The sequence below is a fragment of the Aptenodytes patagonicus genome, chromosome 13, assembly GCF_965638725.1.
Source record: "Aptenodytes patagonicus chromosome 13, bAptPat1.pri.cur, whole genome shotgun sequence".
Lineage (NCBI taxonomy): Eukaryota > Metazoa > Chordata > Aves > Sphenisciformes > Spheniscidae > Aptenodytes > Aptenodytes patagonicus.
The window spans coordinates 16,300,448-16,314,240 of record NC_134961.1 but is presented as its reverse complement, the minus strand read 5'-3'; the positions used below and the strand labels follow the sequence as shown (position 1 = coordinate 16,314,240).

The 13,793-nt window shown below is 39.9% G+C and overlaps 1 protein-coding gene across 1 annotated transcript in view; it reads right to left on the bottom strand.

Moving 5' to 3' along the window:
* LOC143166699 (uncharacterized) overlaps positions 1-12,712 on the bottom strand; it is a 114,581-nt gene extending 101,869 nt beyond the window's left edge. The window contains exons 1-8 of the mRNA XM_076351292.1: positions 12,658-12,712; positions 9,372-9,422; positions 7,391-7,551; positions 5,795-5,865; positions 3,584-3,749; positions 2,464-2,601; positions 1,404-1,593; positions 234-361 (exon numbers count right to left, since the gene is read on the bottom strand). Of these exons, the coding sequence (XP_076207407.1) occupies positions 234-361; positions 1,404-1,593; positions 2,464-2,601; positions 3,584-3,749; positions 5,795-5,865; positions 7,391-7,551; positions 9,372-9,422; positions 12,658-12,712 (960 nt within the window). The remainder of the gene's footprint in view (positions 1-233; positions 362-1,403; positions 1,594-2,463; positions 2,602-3,583; positions 3,750-5,794; positions 5,866-7,390; positions 7,552-9,371; positions 9,423-12,657) is intronic.
* Between the last annotated feature and the right edge of the window lie 1,081 nt (positions 12,713-13,793).

Genomic DNA, 13,793 nt, shown 5'->3' with positions numbered 1-13,793 from the left:
TTCAGGGGCCATATGACATTTTGATTCTTCATTTTGATTTATTGTTTATATAGGAAAATGACACTTCAAAGCATTTTATCTTTCTATAATTCCATATTAAAAAATTCCCCAAACAATGGAAGGCTTCAGTATTTCAAAACTGCTGCTCTCCTAGTCACCTCTTATCTGTGTAGGAGAACTCTCAGACCACAAAGGGCCTTACAAGGAAACAGAGGTTATGGGTAAAAGCTTACCTCAAAACTCGCACTATGTGCTAAGCAAAGCTTCCACACTAGTTCAGTCACTTCCCCTCCAGTGACTGCCCTCTCAGTTTGTTCCCTTTCATAGAGCATGCTGGTCACATACAGATCCTCAGAGTCCACTGGAAAGACATAAGGAAAAATCAGATATCTGGTGGTTGCTGGCCATCTGCTATGATTAACCCTAAATGCTAGGGGAAAGTTTCTCTCTCAGCCTTTATTGCTACATGTAAGAATCTCTCTAGTCTCAGTAAAGCCAAGGGATGAATGTGAATGCCTGCAGTCAGGTTGAATTTAAGAATACAACAGAATAAAGGCCTAAAGACAAGTGTGACCTGAAAGAAAGAGTCAGAGAAACAAGACAAAGAAGATACACATGAAAAAAGTCCCACTTTCCATCAATATGCCTCTTACAATGGCCCTGCTACTTTACATTCATTGCCCTTTCCAATTTTATGTAATCACTCGCTCCTCCCAAAAATTCAACAGGAGATCTAAGTGCCAAGAAAAATAAATGGCTCGGCTCTTAACCTCTTCCTGAGGAAGAATCTTGTCACCTTATGTCAGCATAACTATAAACAAAAAGTGTCCTGGAAATTTGGATTTTCCTTTAAAAAAAAAAAAATACTTAGAAGTAGACAAAAAAAAATAACACAAAATGTTTCTCAACATTTAGAGCTCAACTTTAAAAATCTTTCCTCAGGCAAGCCTCTCACTGAGTTCAGAAAAATCATTCTCCTAAGGAGAAGCACACAGAGCAAAGAAGGAGCAAAAATTGAAACAGTTCTCAGACATGGCGTGTCCTTAGTTCCATTAGGACTTGCAATTATTTAGGCTCCATTTGTACACAAACCAGGAATTGTCCAGAGACACAGGAAGGCTGATGCTCTGCATATAAGGGGGCTAGGTATGTAAAGTAGGTAAAAAAAGGGTTGGCCATTAAGGAAATCTATCACTTTTGGAGACCCACCCAGCTTCCAGTTACAGCAGGCCCCAACTCACAAAGAAGGGACAGCTCTCAGTAGCCCAGCCTGTAAAAACATCCAGTTTCACATAGTTTAATGCATGAAAGGAAATATCAGGTGCAAAGAGTTCTCACAGGCAAGACGCAGTCCCAAGATTTTTCTAGGAAATAAATTTATTTTAGCAGAAACATCATGTTACCTTTTTTGTACAGTGTCTCTGTTTCCACTTGAAAGAGTTTCAGCGAAGACCGTGTCTGCGTCTTTGCCCCACTGCCCTTCCAAGAGAACGGTGTAACAAGGTTGGACTCGGTACATTTGGCCTCTGCCAGGACTCTATCCTTAACGGTCTGAACACATTCCAGCTGGGAGGACAGGATCTGCTGCTCAGACTGAGAAGAACAGATACTTCAGGTAAAGTCCTGATGACCTATGTCAGCCTGCCTAATCCTTTCTCTCCCAACTTCATGGAGGGTTCCAGTTCTGTGATACAGTGTGAAGTCTTGTCCAGACCTTTGACAGCGCCCAGCCTGTGGAGGTTAATACGCTCTTTATTTTCAGTCTAGTTTTTCCATCACTGAAATGCAACTGCTACTAACTTTCAGTGTCAAATGGTGTCAATTCATTTCAGCTCACAAAGCATCAGTGTTAAGCAAATCTTTTTGGTCAGCAGAGTTGAGAAAAGCAAAAGGCTGGTAAATTATGACTAGCTAGTACAATACAAGAAACAAGTAATATTCACCTAATAGAAACAGCACAAGATACAAACATTGACTGTATTTGCCATGAACAGTGGAAAGCTGTAAGTTTCGCTTTTAGGGAAGCTTCTATCTTTCCAAAGTTTTCTGCAAATAACAACTTCCTTTGCACAACCTATTTTTCTTATCCACATCTCTACTTTCAGTTTACCACTATAACATATTTTAATGACAGAGTTTAATCCAGGCGCCTAACAACCTCCTGCATTTATACTATAATGCTCATCAACTACAATGCAAATTTGCATTAAAAACAAATTCTGTGAATAATAGGCATTACAGGGACAATAATATTCATCATTTCTTTGCTAAGAATTCAAGTTTGGGCAGACACACACAAATATAATTGAGCATAAATTACTATAAAAAAATGTTTTCATTTAAATTATGAAAAACGTTCCTACTAGCAGAAGTACCTGACATGAATTGGAAACCTGGTACTCAGACTCTTCAAAGAAATTAAAAGGCCCTGTGGAAGAAGCAGTGTCATTCCCCAACGCTTACCGACATATGAGGAAGAGCATCAGACTGCACAGAAGTAAAACCAGAATACCGATGAGAGCAGAGGTTTAAGTCCCTTGTCTTGACAAGAATAGGACCTTTTCGCTGATACCTGGTTGGGCATATTCCCAGAACATCCACCTAGCAAGAAACGTACAGAGTTGAATCACACATGCACACATACTGTACAAGCAGGCATTATGGGCTATTACAATTAATTTTAATAATTGCTTTGTTGTAATAACAATGCAACAGAGACCTAAATTCTCCCTTGCAGGACACTGGCCTCGCCACAAAAGCCATGGAAAGGCAAATCATTTTAAAGACCTTGGACAAACTTTATAATATTCAGAGTTTCTTGATTTGTTTAACTTCACTGTGTTATTCTGAATCAGATCATTTACAGATGTGTACTTTTTCATTTAAGATTTTGTGGATTTGCAGGGAAGCATTAATTCAGAAAAGCAATTCTATTCAGAATAAATGTAATTACCTATGGGCGTCCCAAGCCTTATTGCAGAACATCTATTTAAGCACTGATATGTAGCAATAGCATGAGAATGAGGTAGTGCACATCATGCTGAAGGTCAGTCTAGAGACTGCTCTTCACAACAGAAGAAGTGCAGCCATTGAGGTATCTCAGCTGCACTCATGCAAACACATGGGTGACAGTGGGGTACTCTGGACTATTATTTCAGTGTAACACAGCAAAACTTGAGCTTAAGTATTAAAAAATAAATAAATGCAAAGAACTCTGAGAAGCCTGATCTTAAAGCCTCCTGAAATTAATGAAAAAAGTCATGATGAATAATCATGAATAATGAATACTGTATTTTCCCCAGAGAACAGGTAAAGCACATGCCCTGGTGTTACAACTCCTCAGAGAATTCTGCAATACACAGCTTTTCCTCAGATAACAAGGTAGTGGATTCCAACCCTCAACAAGAATGCAGGTTATAGATAATTTCATAACATTCACTACCAAAAGCAATCAGATGACCACCACTGGCTGTTGACCAGTCACCAAGTGGCAAAAACCTTTAGTTATTTAAAAAGGGAATAGACTTAACATGCACCAAGGGCTAACAGCCACCCTAGAGCATGACTCTACCAATGGTCTCACCTCTTCAATGACTGCACTAGCAGTGGATGCTTGGGACGTCTGCAGGACACTGAGAATGCCTCGCTTTATGTTCAGTGCCCAGGTCTGTTCACTCCTCACAGGACAGAGCTTCAGAACTTTCCCATCATGGAAAGAAAAATGAAGAGGATGCTGTTCTAGTATTTCCCTGCAATAAAACAGTTTACAGTTTCTTGCTTTAAACAGTGGCTGCAAGTCAGTTTATGGCATTAGACTCAGATTTTCTGAACAGAGCTGTTCCTCCACAATCGATCTGTCTTGTTCTGTATCTCCATTCTTTACAGCAAGCCTCTATTCTTCATGAATTCTCCCTGACCCTAAGAGCCCTTAAAATAAAAACCAAACCAAAACAAAAACTACCAAGATAATCACAGCATCTTTGACATAACCGTAACACTTAATAAAGCCAACTCCTGGTAAATTCTTTACAAGTAATTACACTTAATGGCAACGATTCTTGTTTAATGTAAGAGAGAAATTCCATTTTGTGATTCTGGATGCCTTTAGCATTGGTAAGCATGTCTCAATTGCAAAGTAACTGCATGTACTCTTTATCATTCCTCTTCAGATACACACAAGAACAACTCCTTTCCAATCAACGCATACCTTCCTGCTCTGCTAGGTATACATACTTGGGCTCTATCCCAAAGTTATCCCCCAGTCTCTGTTGTCAGTTCACTCCCTGATTGCTTTTGCTATCCCAGATTGAGAGTACAGTGTTTTCTACTTTTGCAAGAGATCACTTTTTAACATTGATTTTCAGTCCTAATATAACGTACTTTAATCATATATTTCCCCTCTAAATGGGGAAAAATAAGCGATCCAAAGGAAGAATTCTACAGTAGCCCAATGGTCAGCTCCCATACAGGGAGATACACAGTTCTTCTGCACATTAACTGTGGAACTAATTGTTCATCTCATCAACCGGGTCACAAAGACAATGTAAGAGAAAAAACTTTTACTGCACAAACACCTGGATAAAGTCTTTCCAGGAGAAGAGACTGTGCACATGGGATAAGGGTTGCTGAACTCCTAGGCAACTGTGGTTGCTTTTGCTACTATCTGTGGAAATTACATGCATGTTCAGAGGACAAGCTAGACCACTGTATATTCACAACAGGCTGAGACAAATGCTAATAAGGTTCACTTGTCTGAATAATTATTTTCAATAGCCAAGTTTCACTGAATGCTTTTTTTGCTACCTCCATTTTTTGGCTTCTCTGCAAAGAACAAGACACAACTGCTCTTACCTTTATGAAAATCCTACAAATAACTTCACAAAAGAAGATGTGCCTATACTCTGATTTGAACTCTGATACCACTACCCGTACTGTGGAACACAAAGCTCTTCCTGACGAATATAAAAAGCAATGCATTTACTCCAAACTTGCTCTTTTTGACCCTTTGAATTGAGTCAATTATCTCAGTTCTCAGTGTTGTTTAAAGGCTGAGAATCCAAGTGGCAGGACAAAGAGGAAGATTATAAGGCTGAGCTTAATCAGACAACAGAACTGCTTTTTTTTGACAACACAAGAAGCATCAGCTCTCTGGGAAAATACCAGACCTCCACAGTTTGAAGAGACCTTTTTGTATAGGCATCTTCACTAGTCTATACCTTTGCAAGTCAGAGGGAAACACACTGACATATGTTAGGAATGAGCTACTAAAAACAAAAACATAAAAGGAAGAAAATTACATTAGATAAATGCAATTTAAATAGCCTGGAAGAAAAAACCCAACGTTTTGCATCGTGAGAATCCTCCAAACCAAGAACTTCTGAAATGCACTTCAAAACTCAAGAGTCTGTACAAGTAGCAACTGCAACTCAGAGAACTAGTGAGCGATCCATACACGCTGCTAGCCAGCTAGAGGCCTGATAATTTGTACCCAGAATAATTTTAATTGTCTACTCTCCAAATATTTCTACATAGAAAGGGATGAAAATTAGGTTTAAAAAAAACCTTTTTGGACCAAATGCCTCTCATTTTGCTGATGGTGCTCATATCTGGATCCTTGCTTTTTAAAAAAAAAACAAAAAACAAAAAAAAACAAAAAAAACCAAAACCAACAAAACAAAACACCAATTGAAACTAAACAGAGTATGAAACAGAGCGAACAATGTCAAGCGAAGCTGCTGCTAAGCCACATAACTTCAAAAAAACAAGAACTAGACCAGATGAGAAGTTTTTCTACCTTAGACTGTCCATTTCCTTCAGAGGGTCCTCTCTGGATGCAAGACTTTTCTTAAGCTGTACATCTTGCACCTAGGAGCAAAGATTATAGAGCAACAAATATCATTGTCAATAAGAACTTGTGGACTTTGTCACGTAAGGATATCTACATAGAATATCATAGACTATGAAAAAAGGCTCAGAGTTGCAAGCAACACAACCACAATAGCCACATCTTCAGGTTGCCTATCTGAGATTGTTTACCAGAAATTCCTTCTACAAAGAACTTTCACTCGCTATTAAATACATTTTATATGGCACTATTATATCCCTTTCATTTTCAAGCCAGAAACAATCACCTACTCTGGGGTAAAGTAGGAGCCTGGATAAACATAAGTCCTTTCTACCCAAGTTGAGAAGCAAAATTACTACCCATCTCAGTTGACTCTTGAGACTATACCTGGTAAAGTTCTCAGTATTCAGTAGCCATTTCATAGCTTACTTTTACTGAATTCAGAGGAGAAAATGCATACTTAAGTTCATTATGGAATTTCCTAAAGTACTTGCAATTTGGCTGGTTGTGGTAAAGAACTGTTCTCAAATGGTAGATCAAAAATGGTAGCTCTCAGCCCCATTTTAAGTACAGCATAGACTGCAACTGTTAGTAATTTTTTTTCTTAATATCTTCTACTTTTTATTTTTTATAAAGACAAGCATTCAATTACGTATTGTTTTGCACATCTTAGGAGGCCTCAAATTAAGACAAAGAGCTAGAGGTTGGAGAATCCAGCCACTAATATTGCAAGGCAGAAGAGAGTGATTCAATCTGAAGACAGTACCCAAATTCTCATTTTTCATGTAAAATCACAGGACCACTGGCCAGTTAATTTTATCCATATGGCCATGTTAGCACAGGGATAACTATCCTATTCTTCACTGGCCTCATGTATATGTGTATATAGTACACACATGTCAACCCCCTGCAGAAACCATGAATTATCCCCTCTGTTATCCTGAAGGAAAATCAAGGCAGATGGGAGAAGTTTATTTTCCATGCTCCCCCTGCTAAGCACTGTAGTTCTCAAACTGGCCTACCGCAGGGCTCCCCCCAGGAAGAAGTCTGTAATTTGAAACTGGTCTGTTCCTCCGGTCACTGAGAGATCGATCTCCTGTCGAGATCAATGGAGTGTTACAAGACTGAATTTTACACTGTGCTAGGACGGCACCAATCCAGCACACCCTACAAGTTTCTCAAATTCTCTTTAAAACGCTTGCTATTTTTAAACTACTGCTACAGATATGAAAGTGCTTAAAAATAAAGTAAGTTCCTTTCAAAGGGACTAGCTTCATCTCCGGTTCTGCACTTCATGTGACAAAACAGTGAAACTGTCATGCCACTTAGGAAAGAAAACAATGATTTGTTTTATCTGCCCTTTGAAACTGGCAAATACTTAATTTGAAGCCGTGCCACATCAAAGCAATTCTGCCACTCTGAGATCCAGAATTGAACTGCCTTTAATTACAAGAAAAACAAATGCTTTAAATGTAGCAGTAATCCCAAAGATACAGTTCCACGTTAGCTCATCCCAATCACTCCGACAATTATGACAATACTCACTTTCAAAACCATCTGGCAATTCCCCAATACCTCAATGATCACTGTGCTCTCCAGAGAGATGCCACTGCTTTTGTAAATACTTCCCTGCAGGAATGTGCTGGTGACTGTTGAATACCTGTAGCTGTATCTAGCTCTTTTGGGGAAGTACGATGCACTGTGTCCTAGGAAACAAACAAAAAAACCCTTCTTTTAGTCTATTAGGCTTCCCCCTCCTCCTATTTTTTTTCTACTTTTTAATCTTTTGGCCACTGAAATCAGCTAAACAAGGGGCTGGATATTCAGAATGTTCCCTTCCCACCTGGACTTAAAATTGAAAGAACTGGGTTTCTGAAAGCACCCTGCATGCTAGCAATAGCTCCTGTATAGAAGGTGAAAAGAATTCCTCTCTCTCCTATGCACATAACCTCACAATTTCCATCAAGGCAGGAATCTAATTTCCAAGAGCAGAAAAGGAATGCAATGTATTTACAGCATGATGCTTTCGACACCTTTCAGAGAGCATCAAAGCAGGACCTTTGCAACAGCAAGATGAAAACAATCTGCTGATGCATTCAGTGCTTTTCATGCCCATGCTGTGGCTACACATATGCAGACAAACTAAATGACGTGGGTTTTAAGTAAAGAACTTTGGTTCTGAAAGCCAGCCCGAAAAGATCCAGGCTGAGGAAAAGAAAGCATGGGAAGATAAGGATTATTTGGTATTTGTATGAAGATACTGTAATGACCTAGCAAGTGTCTATGGGTAGCACTGTCTTCTCGTGAATATAATGTCAGACACCCTCATGTGTGCTACATGGTCTCTCTATTCCTCTAATCAAAGGAGATTCTTTTCTAGACCAGGTGGTAAGAATTAACCCTGAAACAATGAGAAGACCAGAGTCATAATACCTTCAATGCCATACATTTTGGTGGCTGTCGTGTGTGAGATTGTAACGAATACAGTATCCCTAAAAGATAAGACATCATGGTACAACCTTAACTGGGACCACTGAAGTGCAGAAGAGGGAAAATTCAAAGAAAATACTCTCCCTTCCCTCAGATGAAGAAGACAACACCTAGGAAAAATGACCACTGTGGCTCCCATAATGGAGAGCTGCTGCTTCTCTGCCTCACAGCAGCACTGCAACACTTGAGCACTTTCATAGAATCATAGAATCATTAAGGTTGGAAAGACCTCTAAGATCATCGAGTCCAACTGTCAACCCAACACCACCACGCCCACTAAACCATGTCCCTAAGCACCTCATCTACACGTCTTCTAAATACTTCCAGGGATGGTGACTCAACCACTTCCCTGTTCCAATGTTTAACCACTCTTTCAGTAAAGAAATTTTTCCTCATGTCCTTTCAATGACAAAGCCACAGAGAGATGAAGTAATATTGAACAAATGAAGGGTCTCTGAGCCACACTGTCTGAGTAGGTAGCTAAGGGGCCAGGGCAAGATCTCCTTGGGAGCAGAACATCCATGTGCTCCCCTTGCTGTTACACTGTAAAGCACTTTTGCACATTCAAGTACCCGCTGGCAATGTAAATGAGAAGCTACACCTCAAGCCATTCAACCAAACCTTTCCAGGTCAGTTCAGTATCCTGTCTTCCTGTCCATTCCTCCTTCACAGAATAGAAGTTTTGTGCCTGCTCACTGAAGAAGTCTTTCTTCATGCCTGTTTCAGTATGAAAGGAGCTAACACTGGGTACTGCTAAAAAAACCACTCATACATGGCTGGGTTTTGTCCTGCACTGGTTTAGTAGTTTGCTTAGCTCTAACGTCTATGAGTTTTCTGAGTTCACAGAATGCGAACTTTAGGCAGGTCTGGGCCTGGTAAAGCTTAGTGCAACTTCTCCGCTACATCCATGAATGCCGATCACTCAGACTAAGTATCATTCTTCTAAGAACACAACATCCCTGCTGAAGAGAGCAAGTTTTCAAATCCCTCGTTCCTTATCACATACAAGGCCTGAATGCAGTCTTGTTTTACTCACCTACACACTCCGCAAAACAGGAAGCTCCGTAACTTAAACTCTCCAAGGATCCTGCAACGACAGGTAAGATAACAGAAAAACACTGAAAATTTGTGTGCAGCTCAGGACAGACCTGCTGCTTTTCAATTACAATGAAATAACTGAAACCAAAGCATGACCCTCAAAAGAAAAAAAAAAAAAAAAAAAATCCATGAGAGTTTTGCTACCAAGTATACAGGGACAAGACTTAGCTCTTGCCCCTTTCCACACATCTATACCACACAAGCACATACATAAAGGAATGACATGCCTCAGTGTATTTATTGAGGTAGGTATGGAAATGCAACAATACCATGGATTACCAAGCAAATTTTAAAAAGGGGTTCTTAATCCAAGAAAGAAATACACATTTTATACACCACACTTCTTCACATCCATAGGCTTTCAACTTTATTGCAGTTAGGGAAAATTTCTACTTAGCTAAGATTTTTATTGCACATGGCCATTCAAGAATCGTAAGTATCATTTAAAGCAGAACAAGAGCAAACTTTACTACCCAAGAAAAACTTTTCCAGCACCAGCACACTAAGGAACCCTTAAACATCACAACTCAAGGGTGGCAGTTGTTTAAGACGTCCTTTAACACTGGAGAGCCTGTTCTCCAGCATGACTTTCATTCAGACTTTGACTGGGAGGGCAGCGAATTCAAGCTGATGCAGAACACGCTTACACCACACAGATGGAATTGCTTTAGATTTGCGTTGGCATGAACAGGGGAAACAGTCAGGGCTGCTACGTACAGAGCCTCCATTCCTTCTCTTCACTCTGTGCGCACACATCTGCACAGTAAACTAGTAAGACTCTCACTCTAATGCTCTGACACTGAACGACCTTAAATAAGTCTGGCAGAGTTACATTCATCAGTTATTGCAAGCACTGGTAGACAACATAAAAGTCCACGATGAACTGGAAGAAAAATTCTGTTTTCACAGAGAAGTTAAGCAACAGGGAAATTTTTAGGGTATCTATTTCCTGTGCATCACTGTGATTGCCTCTACAAGCATGATGACTGGGCACTCAAAGGGCTAGACTGATGCAAATCATGCTCCAGCACATGAAGCAAAATCTTTGCGGATTGCTTTCACCCCTGGCAAATACACAGGTACTATGTTGAAGACTGGCCTAATGGTCCTGATCTCTTGAGAACTTCCGTGACAAACTTGAGCTGAATTACAGGAATTTTGAGAGAGGAGCCCCATGATGGACATATGTGAGACGCATTTTCGAGGACTTGATCCTGCACTGCTAACACTCCCCAGCACTCAACTCAGCAAGTTACCCCAAGCCCTAGATATTGATAGGAACGTGCACATGGCAAAATCAGTCAGATCCCAGCTGCTCATATGCACCGCAGTGATATACAAGGAACAGCCAAAAGCAAATACATGATCCTGCTGCACTTCAATACATGGCACTTGTATGTACCATAGTGAAAGAAAATGCTACTTTTATTAATAAATCATGTATTACATGATTTAATTAATATTAAAAACATTCAGCCCTAACTTGCCATTATTGATAAATCTTTCTTAAAAATAACTCCCACAAGAAGTTCAATAGTAAGTATAATCGCCCACAACCTCTATGCTATACTGTATGCTAATGAACCTCCCTGTTAAGCCCTAACTAACATCCCTGCGTTGCTCAGCTTTGTCTCCCACTGGAGTCACACATTTAAAGAGCCTCTTTATTCTGGTTCTCTGCTTTTGGATGTTTTATATATGCTATATGCCTGAAGAAAATGCTCTTGTCAAACTACAACATTTAAAAATCCACATTTATATTATTTATTGGAACCATATTTTCCCTTCTCTTAATCCTTTTTTTTGAAATGTCAAAGTTATTGGCAGGAGGAAAGAAGGGAATTCACTGGTTTTGGAACAAAAATAAGAAAGTGTTTGTTTCTTCAGCACCCACTCAAGCTTATACACATTCTTATTCCCAAGTTAAAATTTAAGTTTCTGGAGACTAGAATTACATTTTTCTTGAAAAGGTCTTTCCCCAAAATTTATATTTTCCTCCCAACAAATGCTCCTTTTTATTTTGCAGAATTAATTTTCTTTATGGAACTTCAGATTTTACCTTTAAAAAGCATGAATAACATGTTATTTTCAAGCAAACTTGGTCCTAGTGCTACAGATATCTGCAAAACTAGAAAACTTTCTAGCATAGAGAGACCAGGTCATGTAACATATGAGAATTATCACTCAATTATCACACTATTAATTTTTATAAATATACCTATCTATACATAAAACATATGCATTAACTTTAACATTCCAAACACACTGCCTTTGGAGAGAAAGAAATACACTTCTCAGTCTCCTTGGGGAAAAAAAATCATCCCTAAGTATCTAGCGGGTCAGGTAAGAAAAGGGCTATCTACCTCACCCTCTTCTTTTAAACAGTGGAAAAAGGTAGTGTTAAGTTAATGGCTTTTAATGAAGAAATCAGTACAAATTATTCAAGAACCTTGAAATAAATATGGTAAGACAAACTTGGAAAATTCATCTCTGTTATGTAGCATCAGATTTTTAAGACGCTGAGCACGCCTCCCCAGGACCATATTTAAGAGCGCTTTCAGCTCCCGTGTGGATACCTGAATGCTGTGCTCAGAATTTTTAAACGTGCTTATCACAGACAGATAGTGTGGTAGGCTGAGCACCTTGGACAATCGGGCGCTTTGTTAAGGTGCCTAAATTTAGAGTTTCTGCTCTTGTTCTTTTTATATTTTAAGTTTTCTTCCATAATTTATTTTGGTTCTAAAACCAGCATGCACTTCTCTCTCTTCAGTTGACAAGAGTAACAAAGCACCACATCATTGACGTTTCATGACCTATTCACACTCTTCAGAATCCTTCATCTGCCAAATACCGAAGTGAGCACAATTTTAGAACATGATACTAACATGTTATTTTCAGGTGAGATAATGAATTGACTGGCACAGTCTCACTGTTTCTGTTGCTTTCCCTAGTAATGCTGAAGGAAGATGCACTAGTTAACTGCGCTCCTTTATAGGTAGGGTGCCCTCCCACCTGCCCGGTACCACCCAGAGAGCTCAGTAAAGCGAATTGCTACACTACACTGAAAATCAAGACAACGCGGCTACAAGAATTACTGCAAACCTACAAGCTGTAACATAATTTACAGCATCTCAGAAGTTTTTCTAGTGAGATCATTCCTTAGCAGAAATATTTTGCATTGAGAGGGATCAATCTGAGCAGAGGAAAAAGTTTCTTCTACTTACTCCCCGAAGCTCCTGCCACAACAGCACAGAGTAAAATGATGGCGTGCAGCCCCATGGCCATTGAAATCACCTCCTCAGCCCAGAAGTTAACAAAACCACATCAGTTCTGCTCTCAAAGGCATCTCTGAGAAAGGCAGTGAAAGAATATTTCCTTCACAAAGCAGGAGCTCACTATTTCAACTCCCCTCTTCCAGCCAGAGGAGGGGCTCTGGCAGGGCAGCCTGCAGAGGGGAGGGTGTGCGTGTGTAGTAGGGGGGAGAGACACACACAAACATCTCATCCAGTCTCTAACAGCATTTCAGCCTTTTTGCAAAAAAAGAGAGAGAAGTTAACCTATTAGAAATTCCACAAAACTGCAAGGAAAAGAAATTAAGTATACGGCATCACAACATAGCAAATGCTCAGAACAATCCCACGCAGCAAGTTTAAAATAAATAAAGAAATTTTTAAAAAATCATCCTAGCAATCGTTCCCTGATGATTAATCAATCAAAAAGCAATAGGATGAAAGCAAAAGCTTTGGTGCTGAAGGCAAGGTGTTTCCATTGGGAGCAAGCAAGTTCATGGGAGGCAGCTCATCCCTTCAGCCAAAGTCCCAAACCTAAGCTGGATGAAATTGTGCGTAAATAATACACAAAACAGCAAAACTACAGTCCTTCTGGTAGCAATCAGGTTTTTACAACACGTCAGACATAGGTCTTCCAGGGTTCACTGAACTTGTGATGAAGACCTTCCACTCCTGCTTGAGGGAGATTCACCATCTACCTCCTGTTCTACTGACTCATTCTTCTAGAACTAGGGTTCTCGTCATACGCCTTCCCTGGCAGCCTATGGCCATGTTTACTCTTCACATGTAACAGGATCAATGATCGCTTACGCCACAGAGGCATTGTCAAAACTCAGTTACGTTTGCACGCCACGACCTTCTGAAGGAAGCTGCTGTGGACAGGCAAAGATTTATTTTCTCCTGCTGCCATGTCCTAACCTGCTGTAAGCCCCTCTGGTTTACCCTGAGCTACTGTTTACTTTAAACCAGGTTCACAAGCAGAAATCATAAGTAACAATCCCAGTCACCAGTACTACTCTCCCCCACTAAGCTTGTGTTGTCACAGCCTCTTGCCTGAACTTACTTTCTCC